Raw genomic sequence first — 14995 nt, forward strand, 5'->3', positions numbered from 1 at the left:
GTCTGCAAAGGCTAAAATCCCTTAATTTCCTCCAGAGGGAACTCTCACCCCCTGCCTGAAACTGCTCCATTAGACACCTTTGTCTTCTGTAACATAGTGGCATCACTAGAATATCTGAGGTTCACTTTTTATATAATGCAATACATTAGAGAAGTCTTTATATCTAAATTAGAGACATGTTTTTCAAAATTACCGTGTGAATGATTTTGAAAGTCACTTTTGTTAGTGTAATCACAGCTGGGGTTAAAACATCTGTATAATATATCTACGGTACTGTATATCATCTGTAAATGTATCTGTATATTGCATACTGATATAAAACAGTATAAGTAGACTGTATCTTATTAAGCATTAAAACCCCAAATGCAGTCCCTTTAGCATCTAGAAAAGTAAGAAATTATACTAACGATCAATGTCACTGAAAATGTAGGAGCCGATGAAGGAGAACATGAGCACTGAGATCGGCAGAGCGCAGTCCGACATCACCTCCCTCACTTTGGCATGCAGGAACGGGCTGAAAGAAAGACAGGAAGAAAGAGGAGAGTGAGTGAGGAGAGACACATAAGAGAGGAATACAATTACTGTAGACAAGGCAAGGACAATGGCTGCAATCCTGACACTGCTTAGGTACCTCGGTCCGCCTTTTGCTTACAGAATTGAATCCGGCTTTGAGGTTGATTTGATTACTGGGGGCAATCAGAAGTAGAATATTAATGCTTATTAAATCATAGGCTGGAGCAGAAGCTTTGACAGAAACGGGAGCTTTGTGAGAGCCTGTCTGGGAAAGTTCCTGAAAGCACCGTCACTCTTTAGAGTCAAGGCCCCGACTCAGCAGTGTTCTTACGAGCTCTCATCCAAACAAGATTTAAAGTTCTGCAGTGATTTATCTGAAGAGTGTCGCAGCGCTGCACGTACCTCCTTTTGAACTGGTAAAGGGTGTAGCCCATCCATAACGTCCCGAGCATCAGCAGGAGGCAGAGGAGCGGCCTCTCTCGGGTGCAATGGATGACGGATTCAGGGAGGGCGTTCAGCGCGAATCCCGCCGCCACCTCGCTCCTGTTTCCCCCGAGCAGATTTCCAGCCTGAGGGAGGATCTCTGCGCTTGTGTTGCTCAGCGTCGGTGGGTGGTAGTACCTGTGAAAGACTGAAGGAACACCCACAGTGTCTAGTTAATGTACTTTAGACGTTCTATTAAATATGTTAATAATTATAAGACAGACTGCCAATAACTGTTAGATATTCATGGTTCCCAGAGGATGCATCGTAGTGTTCTTACCCTGACTTTTCGTTCTTGAGTTAGACATTTCCTGCTTGTTGAAACTCCCTAATGAAATACTAACCCTGTTTGTAAACTCACTACATGTTTTGTTATGAAATACCTGCAAAACTACATCCGTCCTGCACGAACAAGCAGCCTTAAAAACGGTTTGCTGCAATCCCAAAAGAAACGCAATTCAAAATACCACTTTAAGGTATAGTGTTGGATGGAGAGACGTGGAGGACGGGGACTGCAAACTGTGCAGGGAGAGCCGGAGAAGAGAAAACCTCGGCCGTCGCTCTGCACTGAAACCTGATCAACTAGATCGTAAAACAATATTCACTGAGGGTACACAGCACTCTTTAGCTCAAAAGCAATATCAAAAGACAGAGAGCGTTGGTTGATAGTGGTTGGTAAATATGGGTCTTAACACTGGATTAAAGGTATATTGATGGCAAACAACCACGATGATAGCCATTTACAAAGTGGATATGTCGCCATTGCGGGTAAACAAAGAAATTGATCACAACCCAGATAGAGAATTACAGATTTCACTTAGAGGATAGTTAGAAACATTTGGGTTAACCATTTAATGGATCAAATTTGACATTTTACACCACATGCTGTGTGATTTGATCTCTGAGCTGGAAACAACAAGAGAACTCTATTGGACCCAGCCCCCTGAAATCAGTCCCGATACCTCCTTTGGATCTGTAGTACAAACCAACTTATGTCTGTCGCTCTACTCAGCATCATGTTGAATGATGGGATGTTATACTCTTTAGGATATGGCTTTCACAACTATTTTAAATAACAACCTTGTCTGTGAGAGTAGGAACCAGAGTGTAAATCGACCTTTCATCGAACCAGAAGAAAGTTATGAGGCAAACAAAGTTGTACAGGAGACTGGAAACCCACTCATATTCATGTATTCATTCATGGTACTGCAAACTGTTTGGGATGGAAAGTGTAAACAAAATGGCATAGGTTAATGTTATGGTAATGGCATATGAGCTGCGAGCGTATTTTACAAATGGTTTCTGAAAATTGAACTACAGCACCGGCAATCTCCACAACAGGACTACATCGCGTTCAAAATAAATTACATCCTGCTATCGTCATCTCATTTGCAGCAAATTAAATTGTGTAAAATATTTATGGTACACTAAGATGAGGTGCAGTTAAGGCGGGCGGGGGGGTAAATGGGCTGCAGGCTGGGTTTGAAAGCTGGATTGATTCATTTACGACAAAGTATCTCTGCCTTTCAGTCTGCTGAACCTCCAAAAACTTTGCTTCTTACTTTTGACTGGACAAAATAATCCCCTACATTGCACGCAGGAAGCTATGACTGCTCATTTTGATAAGTTAATCAAATGGTTGCTTCTGGGTTGTCTTGTACGGTTTATTTTGAAGGAATTGTCTATCCTGCACCACAATAATAACTAGAAACATGGCTTGTTTTTCAATAAGCACTGGATCTATTGAAAATAAATTACACTGCTTATCTGCAAACAGACAATAGTACGGGAAAAAAACAATTGACATTTTGAATAAAATAGACTTAATGATCAGTTGAAGGGATCTAATTCGCGTCGGTCAACAAGGGATGGTGAAGTTGAGGAAACCTCACTAATTAGTTTTGAAATCTCCTGTTTCAGTACAATTGGCTTTTTGAAAATTAGACATGAATATGAGGCTGGTGGAAAATCTGAAATTGCACAGAACAAAAACATAAATGGGAGAGAGATATTAATGTGAGTTCAATGAAAAGAGGGATCTGTCGTGTGTTTGGGAACTTACTTTTGACCGTGCCTTTCACCGCATCCACCACAAATGCAATGGAAATGAACAGCGCAATGACCTCCTCTGTAGACCTGGAGGAACACAGAGACAAAACATACAATAACTGTTCATAAAAACTGTCGATAGGCTGGTTGATCAATCACAACACAGCCAGCTAACCAATCCGAGCTGACTGGTCTGTGGTTTGAGACAGAGGGTGAAAAGAGGTGCTGCAGCATGAACTTATAAAATGTTGTATTATGTTGGCACAGCTGATGCAAACACAACGGGAAGGCTTTTTGTTATCATAGAGCCTGCACAAAACTAGTGGCTTCTTCAAACCCATCATGGATAATGCAAGAAATACTTTGAAATGTAATGTGTCTCTTCCTTTTATGCAAATGAATGCGTGTGGAAGTTATCTGGCGACTTTTGGAACTGTTGTTAGCTAATTTCATGAAACACAAGTTAGCTACCCTGCACAGGACACACTGCATTTTGTTTTCTTCGCCTCTGTGCTGTAAATGTAGCTCCATTTCCCCAGGAGATCACACTCAGAAGCAGAAAGAATTGCATAGCGAGAGCGAGACTTACAGGACAGGGAACCAATCTAAATGCAGATGGTGTCATTACTCTACAGCCATTACATTATGCAATCAACATATATTTCATAATGATAAATTAATGCAGAAAATGTCTCCATTTCCCCCTCAAATCTTTTGGTTTTGGCTTAAGGGAAAAGGGAAGCAGAAGGAAAGATATAAAACTCTGCATGTGTGGTAGCTGGGAGGAGAGCTCACACTGAATCCTCTCCCTGAAATCTGTTTGTTGTTGAAAACAGATTTTCTCCGTTGAGTGTCAGTGATTTTGCTGCAGACACTGACGTTTTAACGCCCAATTAAAAACATTTTCAGTTTGTCGGAGAGAGAAGACAGGAAAATAACTGCCTCAATAGGTATGATTTCACTGAAATAAGTTGTAAAACTGTGAGAGAAATACCTTTTAAAGAGCTTCATGAGCAGACTGACGTTGAAGATGCCTCCCAGGATGAGGAACAGGCAGTTCCACAAACCGATGCAGGCGTAGAAAGCGGGGAAATCCAGGTTGTAGTCGTCACAGATTCCTCGAATCACTGCACGTGTATACAAATAAATAAACAGAAAAATGACCACAGATCATAAAGCATCTAAGACATAATTACTCCGTATTAGAAATGCAACCATCTCAGAACTGTAAGTGTTTAGCTAGTGACGTTTGTTTGGTCTTTTGCAGCTGTAAGCGCTCTCATTAAACACCAGTGCTTTCCTCTGGGTAACCAGTGCCTTTTTAAAATATAAAAACAAAGAAGTATTCGTCTTCTTTAAGTGTCATTAAAATTCATAATAAGAAATTGTACGGACAAAAACTATAAGCCAACTAAAGGAAAGGGATCGATGATCGTTGAGTTAATCGATAAAATGGAAAACGACCGAGGTTGTTATTGAACAGCTTTTGTTTTCTTCTTCGTATTCTGTAAAAACAGATGTTTTGAAAACGCATTAAATGGTGAAAAACTGAGGAAGAGTTTAATTATAAAATTCTCCACCAGCTTTAGCAGATATTTTACTTTACGATCACACAACGAAAAGGAAAAATCGAACATTTTTCACTCAAACATGAAAAGGACAGAGGAATTTTAACGTGTTTTTTGGACTATTGCAATTGAGTTGTAATCTCGAGCAGATTCCTGCGCAGATGAGCTACAACGTAACAAGCAAGCCATTGTTCTGCTCAGAACTGCTGCTGGAAATGTACTGTAATTACCCCCATGGGAATGTGCTTAGCAGAAATCTAACCCATTTTCTTCAAAGATCATCACACCACAAACCCAACAAACAGCTTCGGTATAAAAAAACTACTAAAACTACATCTTGGCATCGGGGTCGCTGCTTTTCCTCATCGCTGACTGATGCCGTGGCTTCCAGCCGTCAACATCGTTTAAAATCCAACAAACATCGCTGTTGGGTAAAAACCGACAGCAGTGCACAGAGCGCTTTATGTGCTGTTGTCGCTCACTGCTGAATGTAAAGTCTGCGCGTGTGTGAGGAGCTAGTTTCCTCACCCGTTGGCTCCTCAAACCAAACATTATGTAACATGTTTCCCCCGTTCATTCCTAAAAATCTAATTGTTTGGGAGATATATTCTATTTACAAAACTCAATCTGCATAATTTGTGGAGTTTTTCCAGTGTGCATCGTTAAGGATTATTACTGTATTGCACATTTCGTGCCATATTTCGGTTCCCAGCATTAACATCTTTATTATTAATTATACACCACTCTTTATATCAGAAACAGAATACCTGATTTAGTCATGGGGAAATTGGGTTTCATGACAGTTGCTTGAATATTTACTGTATACAAACATAAGAAGTTTAAGTAAAATTGTGCAAATAAAAATACAAAATTGAAAATCTACAATATTTATTTAAAAATAAGTTAAGAAATGTGCAATAAAACAAAATAAAAATAAAAATATGAACATAAAAAGTAAAGTTAATAGATGTGCAATACAAAAATATAAAATAAAAATAATACTCTTTATTTAAACATTAAAAATGTAAGAAAATGGCGCCCAATGTACAAAAAATAACAAGGAAAAGTAACAATAAGTATTAAAAATGAGTATATTATAAGTATTATTGTTTGCAGTGTTGAATATATTGAATGTATTTTGACATATTTATTGTGATATATTTAGTACAAGTGCACATTTATACTTTAACTTCTTCTGTTTATTATAACAACTGCCAGAAAACCCCCTTTCCATCTGTGACTAAAACACAATTTTGATTCTGATTTTTGCTCGACTGCACCAGGAACCCTCACTGGAGGCTCATGTGTGAACCAACAGCTAAGTCACTCCAAAGGTGGTGTTTTCTGGCTTTTAGTGGCTGTTGTACATGGTGGGGCGCCTCCTTCTCTTGATTTTCGATGTAATCTTAAATCCCCCCCCCCCATCCCCGGGCTACTTTTTCAAATCAACCGTCGGCAGAAACTGTGAAAAGATAAGTGTGTGTTGGCTGAGCAGAGCCAGGTGAAAGAGGGGGGAAAGCCTACCGCTGATGAAGATGGCGAGGGGAGCTGTGGTGAGGGGCACGACTAGAGGAGAGCCGGCGAACAACGAGTAGATGACCCCACCGATGCTTTGGCCGATGATGGTCTTCCGAACATCTGGACACAGGGGACACACGCAGAGAAAACTCAGGAGGAAGTTCTGATGGCTACTCATTAATCTCCTTAATCTGCAGGAATGTCAGCAAGTTTCAGACAGGGAGAGTTAATAGGATCCTAAAAAGATTTATTTTACACCATTTGAAGTCTTTGCTTATCCATATTTCTCTATGCCGATACATGACATGACTTCTTCTACAGAGACAGTCATCACTCCCCTTACTAGTGGTGAAAAGAACCTAGGAACATTTACTCAAGTATTGTGCTTAAGTGCCTTTTAGACATATTCGTACTTGGGTTTCCAAAATAAAGCCACTTTATACTTCTACTCGTTTCAGAGGCAAATATTTTACTCGACTACCTTTATTTTAACACTCACAGTTACTTCACTAACACATGACATGCTGATGTGTTATAACGACATACTGTAGTACTAATCCAAGCAGTATCACACTTTTTCATTCTCCTGATTGTTGTCTTTTTTTAACGTCTTTATTTGCATAGCATTTGACATTGAAGAGATCCAAAAGTAACAGAAAGTAATTGTGTTACATAACGTTAATTTGTTGCTACTCAGATGAGTGATTCGAGTTCTACAGCTAACCGGTAACTAGTAAGTAACCCTCCCAACTCTGTTCAGACGTGCCCGTACCTATCTCCCCACGCGTGCTCTCGTCGTTGAGGGATCCGAAGGCGATGGCGGGGAGGAGGATGGCGATGTAGAGGAAGATGGCCGTGGTCATGTACTTCAGTAGAGTTTTATTACTGCCGACTATACCTGAGGGGAGAAAAACACAAACACATGAGTCATGCTCACCTCATAATGGAGCGGAGGAGGCTTTAATTTCAAAATGACAAAAACATTAACAGACAACATCATTCAGGGCCTCCACAGCACGGAAACATCCCGTCAAACTATTTTACAAAGGCTTACACTGCATACTGCCTTATTTAAAAGGTGGCTTTTGTGCAATTCATCATTGTTTTAAAGAGGCCCTTTTATGCTTTTTTGGGGTTTCCATTTTCTTATTTGTGTTATATAGGTTTTAGTGCATGTAAATGTTCTCAAAAGGCTAAAATCCCAATGTTCCCTACAGAGAGGCTAAAGACAGGATAGATAGAATCAGAGGAGGAAACCCTCTTTATTGTCACATACATGCACACAGCAGAGCACCCACAGGGAAATTGGTCCTCTGCATTTAACCCATCCTAGTACTAGGAGCAGTGGGCAGCTATTGTGCAGCGCCCGGGGAGCAATGGGGGGGGGGGAATTGGAGGTGTCCGGTGCCTTGCTCAAGGGCACCACAGCAGGGCCTAGGAGGTGAACTGGGACCTCTCCAAGTAGCAGTCCACTTTCCATATTTCAAGTCTGTTCAGGGACTTGAACCGGCGACCCTACGATTCCCAGTCCAAGCCCCTACTGACTGAGCCACTGCTGGACATTGACCAATCACAACAGAGCCGGCCAGCTAACCAATCAGAGCAGACTGGGTTCTGGTTTCAGACAGAGGGTGAAAAGAAGTGCTGCAGCACAGGCAGTATGAGAAAAATAGATAGCTTTTTGAACATTACAGCGTGGAGACATGTCACAGTAGAGGTGCAAAATAAAATGTTGAACCTGAAAATGAGAACAATAAGGCCCCTTTAAGAGCAGTTATCCCGTGTATCCAAATGATAGATAACTTGTTTTGGAAAAAAAACAAGAAGAAATGGCTTTAATGTGATCACAATGATTTTGGTCCTGTGACCTTCATCACATGATCACTATCTGATGACAGTCACAAGACAGAAGTATCTGTGTTTTAGTTACAGAAAGATCTACCGGATGTTCTGGAATGAAAGCGACTGAAAGACAACAGCCGAAAACACTCTCTTCTCCACAAATTTAGTCAGTCTTTCTCTTCTAGAACAATCAAGGTCAACAGAGTTAATTTATCTAATTAAATCAAGCCGTTGCAATCACTTCAAAACAAAAACTCTGAGTGATTTCCTGAAATTCAAAAGCATCTCTGGCTGCTACGGCTCAACAGAACCAAAAAATCATATATATTTGGGTATAAAATACGGATATTTTAAAGGTCAAGCAACATGTGTGCATCAATTTGACTGATGACCGAAACCTTTTCACCTATTTGCAGATAGAGAGGGATTTGATGAGTCAATAAAACCTCCACTCTGCAATGCTCCTGCCTGATGACCTGGGAAATTACATTGATATTGGACCATATTGGAACAGTAAGACATTTTAGCAGCAGACAACCGTAGATGTGACACAGATGGAGCGCAGGGGTATCCGAGGCAAAGGGTGACAGACAAATGAGGAGCTGCCAGAGCCACCTTGGTGCGGCACATTAAGGAAGATGATTCACTCTCACTACAAGAAGGTCCAGCTCACCATCTGTGAAGTCAGAAGGGTAGAAAGGCAGGCGGCGGCACAGGTCCTCGTAAATCCCCCGGCCGGCTCTTAAGAAGTCTTTACACTGTGGACACAAGAGGGAAAGGTTACACACAAGGAGCAGCGGTGGTCTCTAGGAGTAAACATGCCAGTGTGTGTGTGCCATCAACGGGCAAAGGCAGAAATTGACACAGATCTCTACTTGCTTATTATTTGATTTTAGAGGTCAGAAGGAAACTACAGAAGTGATTTAGCAAAGTGGGTTGATTCTGTGTTTGTATTTTAGTATTACACTTTAATTTCATTCTAAATTATTAACACATTTGTTGTTGTTTAGAAAGAACAATACATTATATATTAGATTACACAATCTTCAAAGGCTTGTTGTGTTTCCAGGCACTAGCTAAATTGTATTGTTCAGGCTACATCTTTTGAGTTTTTACTTTGTTAATGTTTAAGTATGTACCGGTAGGTTAAGTAGGGAAATCTAACAAGAATATTCTAGCATATTTCAGCAAAGTTTCTGTAATAAAAAAAAATAATAATTAAATAAATAATTTTTATGCAGATTTAGGCGTTAAAATGGCAGAAGTGTTTTCCCTCTTTGCCTGTAGGTGGCGCTGTTCTGATTTGTAGAATTTGTTTTTATCCCATTTGGAGAAACTGTAACCAGCCCAACACAAACAAGTGCATTACCACCTTGCTCCGTTTTCACATTTTTGTGAAGTTAACATTTTACTCCAGGGTATTTCGATAATTTGTCTCGGTGACCTCCAAATGTGCAACAACACTAAACGCCAGAGGCTGTACCCGACTCATAAACTTCGATCGTGCACTCTGCCGTGGACAATGAAAAATGAAAAAGGACCCATTTGATGATTCAGCTAAGAGCCCGGGTGATTCCACAGGGGGGCTTTCTGAAAGCTGATTTGAAATCATAAAACTTAACGAGAGGAAAAGCCTTTACTTGCGTAATCCAAAACAAAGTAAGCAGATCAGCAGGATGACATTTTGTGTACATTTAGTAAAGATCCCTGCGTACCCAGAATGAACAAGAATCAGGGAGGGAAGACAGCTGACAGCAGGGGATGGAAGATTATTTTTAAAGATGTCAAGAGGAAGACGCAGGGGAAACAGCCACGTGATTCACAGAGAGACATCAAGTGCTTCTTTAAAACATGAGCTTTAAGGTTAAACACGATAGGGAGCAAATGTGCCGTGCTGCCTGAGCTTATTAAGCAAATGATATAATTACTCAATGTGAATTTTCTTGTTGAACATGGCGTTACGCAACTACGGGTGATGAAGGTGTGTGTGCGAGGAGGAAAAGCCCCCTAGGAAAATCACTCCTGCCTCATTCGTCATCCGAAAAACTTTTGACTTTTTTTGGCAGAACGGAGCGATTTTTAAACAACCTGAAAACAAAAACAACAGCATCTCTGCTTTTCTCCCCGAGCGCGCCGGCTAGTTTTACGAAGCCACACACGCTTGCTCAACAAGGACTGTTCATCCATTAAATCCCCATACATCATGGAATCATTTATTATTACAAGGGAGCCCCGTGTGTGTGTGTGTGTGTGTGTGTGTGTGTGTGTGTGTGTGTGTGGGGGGCCTGATCACCAGCTCTTGGCTCAGGTTCGATAAACAAAAGTCCCGGGAGGAATTACTGTCCACCTGTTAGCCATTCTTTCTAAATGGTCGACAGAGAGAGGCAATGGGAAGGTAAAACATAAAATCACAACACAGCGAGTGGGCCTTGTTTTTCTCAAGTGTAGGAAAGTGGTGTGTTCTTGCGGGTGGTCCTAGGGCAATTTTGGAATAGGGAAGGAGGGGGTCTCTCATTTTCTGTCCCCTCTTAATTTCACCTGCTCCACCACCAACCATCCCCTTTTTCCCCGCGTCTGTCTCTCTCTATATATCGCACTTTCACTGAGTGGCACTGAGCCTTTCAAGCCCCGGGATAAACACCTAACAAAATCCTGTGCTATAAAAAAAAGGGGGAAATGTCTGGGAGCCCTGGCCTGTCAACGGCAACATTAAGAGGAGATGTTGCTCTGTGGCATTGAGCAGAGCCCCTGTGTGTGTGTGTGTGTGTGTGTGTGTGTGTGTGTGTGTGTGTGTGTGTGTGTGTGTGTGTGTGTGTGTGTGTGTGTGTGTGTGTGTGTGTGTGTGTGTGTGTGTGTGTGTGTGTGTGTGTGTGTGTGTGTGTGTGTGTGTGTGTGTGTGTGTGTGTGTGTGTGTGTGTGCACACATGTAGCTAAGGGGTGGGGAGATCTGACAGGACTGTGAGAGATGTAAGGTCATTTGCCCACTGAAGAGGCCTGGCAGGAGTTGATGCTGATTGATTAGGTGGAGAGAAAAGATGGAGGAGTCATGCCAGCCGAGCGAATAGGAGGAAGAGGAGGAGTAGGAGGAAGAGGAAGAAGAGGAGGAGGTGGGGGGTAAGAAATGACAGAAAAGAATTGGAAGGGGGGAGGTTGAAATGTGTAAATGAATGGGCATAGTTTTGTATGTACGCAGAGCGCTGTATAGAAATGAGATGAGGCTAAAATAAGTAAAAGGTGAGGGTGGAAGATAGGAGGACAAGATTTTGGGAAACACATTAAGTCTGACATGTAGAGGAAAATTAGCGAGTGCTAACGAAGCCTCATCTCAGGGCGCGGGGAATGACTCATAATGCCATCATTATGCGAATAGACGGTGCCTTCAAATGTGTGGAAATGTGCCTAATCGCCTTACTCTGATAGGTTGTGAACACAGGTCTATGCGTCTCACACACACACCTTGAGGGGCTTGTGACTGCGGGGGTCCGTCTCTTCCTTCCCCAGGGCGGTGGGCTGCTGCAGGGTAGCCGTCAGCTGGTGCATCTGGAACACCAGCGCCTCCTTAAACTCCTCCTGGGTCTTCGTCTCCAGCAACTTCTGCCTGAAGGTGATGTCGGAGAAGAGCGTGGCGAACGTCCTGCCAAACTCCATCGCTGTCTTGGTGCTTTTCTGTAATATGGAAGAGGTGGTGCATTATGAAGAAGGCTGGTTTTGTTAAACCACATGTTAAACCAGTAAACTGTAGCTATAGTAATACCGCTGTATGATCACTTAATGGTTTAATAGTTCCTTATTTATGCAGTGAGTTGACACAGAGCCACATTAGCATTACATTGGAGTGGTGTTTGTGTCCAGATGATGAATTTAAGTAAACATTTTTGCTCAGTTTTTGGTCTCCACCAATCATGCAAGGGTACTATCTTACTGTTAAGCCAGTAAAGATTAAACAAAGTGTATTTTCAAAGCTTTTTCAGACAAAACTGCTGCCTCGAGGTGAAAAAATGGCACTGTTTTGCGTTTTGAGGGAATTAAAAGAGTAATGTAGCATTTAAGTAAACCAAAACAATAAGCTGAAAGATGCTGCAACACTTTGTAGAACTTAAGGGAATCTCAAAGTCAAAATATCTTTACTCTACCTCTTTCAAACTACATAAAGTAGATCAATAAATGTTTGAACAATAGTGTCGATCAGTGCAGCTTTATGATTTTATTACATGTAAATCGATGTGTAAGAATTCCTTTGTTTTCCAGGTATTTAATTGACCAAAAACACACATTTTCACCTCCTCAATTCATGCATAATGTGCCTCTCAATTCAAAATGTGTCACTACTTCAAACGGCAAAACATATTAACGAAATGCACGAAACCTCATGCTTCTATTTCCAATGCAGTACTGGATATATAGCATCTGGTCTGATAATGTAAACATTTCTGCTTTCAGAAAGGGACAGATTTGGAGTTGGGTGTTTGGGGGGGCTTCTGTCCATAATCCCACATCTGTTAGAAATAATGCCATCACAAGGCACAGGGTGATGGTAATAACGTCCAGGGAGGCTCTGAGACGGTGTGCCAGGGAGCGATGATACCAACATACAGTAGAGGGGCTCAGTGCGCACAGCAGCAGCAGCTGCAGCAAACAGAGTCACTAAAGCCTTTAAGCTTTCTCACAGTGGTGACTGAATATCAACCAGAGCCCGGAGAACAGCTCTCGATTAATGTAAAGGTTTGCTTTCACAATACAGCACCTTCAGCCTCATTCTCATTCACTGTTGGTACCTTCAGTGTGCCTACAAAAGAGAATGCATTACAATGTAAATATAAGCCACATGATCAATTGTTTTACTACTCCTAAGGAAGTAGAGGTGATGTAGCACAAAAGGCACCAAAAGTCTGTGTAGGGAGAATGTCAGGGTGAATAAACGGTTACAAAAACATGCAATTTTCCCAATTCAGTTTGTCCCGTGAAACCTTGGGTCAACGTCGACATAGCTTTTGGGGGTTTTCCCTTTCCTGTAGTGTGTTATATAGCTCTGCAAAGGCTCAAATAACAAAACATGACACATCAATCAAATTCTTGAATAAGGATATGATTTCAAAGCCGTTGGATCATTACAATAAATCAAGTGAAAATAAGGGAAAATGATTGTCTGGGATCTACATTTCATGACAATCCATCAAATAGTTGTGACAACCTCATGGTGACAGTAGTGGAAAACTCATGGGATCAACAATGCTTTTCTACTTGGAACCACTGGGAAAATTAGTGTCGAAATGAAGTCTCATCAATGCTGATATTGGATAAATTCGACCTGCTAAGTAGAGGAAAAGTGGAAAGACAAAACATAGGATTCATCCTCCTGGTTTGAAAGTCACTAGATGGATTAACTGGAGAAACTAAAGGGGAAAAACGTGCATGTAGAAACGGAGCCCACTGTGATTAACACTGTGCGATCAACATCAAAGACTGAGGGGAAGCTTGTCCGACTAGCAGTGGAGCTAGAGGAGCTTCTTTGAGGGCGACAGTGAATGAGAAACAACATTTTTAAAGAAAGGTCACGTCTGTTCGGCACATTCACGCTGGGTAAAGACAAAAAAAAAAGAAGCCACAAATGGGGTGTGATGGAAATGGTCCAACCGTACACACACACACGCTACATGATTAAAACACATTTGCCAACCAAAGGAATTCCTATTATAATTACCATCATACCCCTTCAAAGGGTTCTTGTCGCAGAACCAGTCCCCATCAAGGTTAATTGAGACATAACAGTGCTTTATGTTTACTTGGGGCTTAGAGTAATGTCTCCGAGAATGCCATTAGTGGTTGTGATTGCTGCCTGCAGGACTGGCAAGGAGGGCGCTGGAAGTATTTGGGAAAAGAGGCACGGACACAAAAGGGCGGGCTCATGGGGAAAACAGAGCCACAACAAACAACAAACAAACAGAAAACATGATGCAGTTAGCTGAAGCATCACTGATTGCCAGGGTCACTCCAGCCCCCTGGTGGTTGCACAGTTTGATGGTGGGTCGGGGAAAATGGAGTTCTTAGTGGGGGATACCACACTACAAGTAAGCACAGCATGAAGAAATCCCTTTTTTAGAGCAGAGAGGCGGCGTAGGATTGGAGGTTTCCAATCGAAAGAGGAACAACAATCAGTGCCATGTGAAGCTGTGAGAGTGAAGTGTGTGAGTGTGTGTGTGAGTGTGTGTGCGTGTGTGTGTGTGTGTGTGTTAAAAGCTCAGGATGAAGCAGTGGAGGACAGGAGGGTTGAGTGGTTTGATGGGAAGAAGAAAGAGTTCATGTTTTGATGGGAGAGAAGGGTATTACAGGACGTGTGGCGCTCTCCATCGGCTACCGCAGAGGCTGAGGAAAACACAGCGATCCTGCTCAACAGTGACCCTGGCAGCCAGCACACTCGCGCCCACACGAAACACTGTAAGGGCTTTGGATTGGATGCAGTTCAACAGACAGATTAGCGACTCTTTCAGTCGCACTTCTTATATTTTAGTGAATTAAAATATAAAACGGAAGAAAAATTGGAAGCAAATGAAACTAAAGTGAATATTTATATTTCTATATTTTGGAAATGTAATTGATTTGATATTTTTTACATACACCTATAATACACTGTTACTACACCCATATTACACCCCATTTCACCATTATTACACCCCATTATATACACTGTTAAAGCACTTGCATTAAACCCATATTACTACGTTATTAGACCTATATTACGCCATTATTACGCCTTTATTACACCCTTATTATACCCATGTTACACTGTTATTAGACCCTTTTAACACCCATGTAACGGCAATATTACACCCATAATACACCATAATTACACTGTTATTAGCTCCATGTAACACCCATGTTGCACTGTTATCACATCAACGTTTCACTGTTTCACTTAGACCCACATTACACCCATGTAACACCAACATTAACTCCATATTGCACCATATTACACAGCCTGGCGCAGCCTCTCAAAAATATGTAGCAGCATTCTGTGGTTTAAT

At 41.5% G+C, this 14995-nt stretch overlaps 1 protein-coding gene across 5 annotated transcripts in view; it reads right to left on the minus strand.

Annotated features, from left to right (window-relative positions):
• The window catches only part of slc4a11 (solute carrier family 4 member 11), a 99885-nt gene that overhangs the window by 13036 nt on the left and 71854 nt on the right, over positions 1–14995 (minus strand). For all 5 annotated transcript variants that reach the window (XM_063908938.1, XM_063908941.1, XM_063908939.1 and 2 more), the window contains 8 exons: positions 11430–11639; positions 8647–8731; positions 6904–7029; positions 6138–6251; positions 4040–4172; positions 3059–3132; positions 916–1144; positions 408–514 (listed from right to left, as the gene is read on the minus strand). In XM_063908938.1, coding sequence (XP_063765008.1) covers positions 408–514; positions 916–1144; positions 3059–3132; positions 4040–4172; positions 6138–6251; positions 6904–7029; positions 8647–8731; positions 11430–11639 — 1078 coding nt within the window. The remainder of the gene's footprint in view (positions 1–407; positions 515–915; positions 1145–3058; positions 3133–4039; positions 4173–6137; positions 6252–6903; positions 7030–8646; positions 8732–11429; positions 11640–14995) is intronic.

The sequence above is a fragment of the Eleginops maclovinus genome, chromosome 19, assembly GCF_036324505.1.
Source record: "Eleginops maclovinus isolate JMC-PN-2008 ecotype Puerto Natales chromosome 19, JC_Emac_rtc_rv5, whole genome shotgun sequence".
Classification (NCBI taxonomy): Eukaryota; Metazoa; Chordata; class Actinopteri; order Perciformes; family Eleginopidae; genus Eleginops; species Eleginops maclovinus.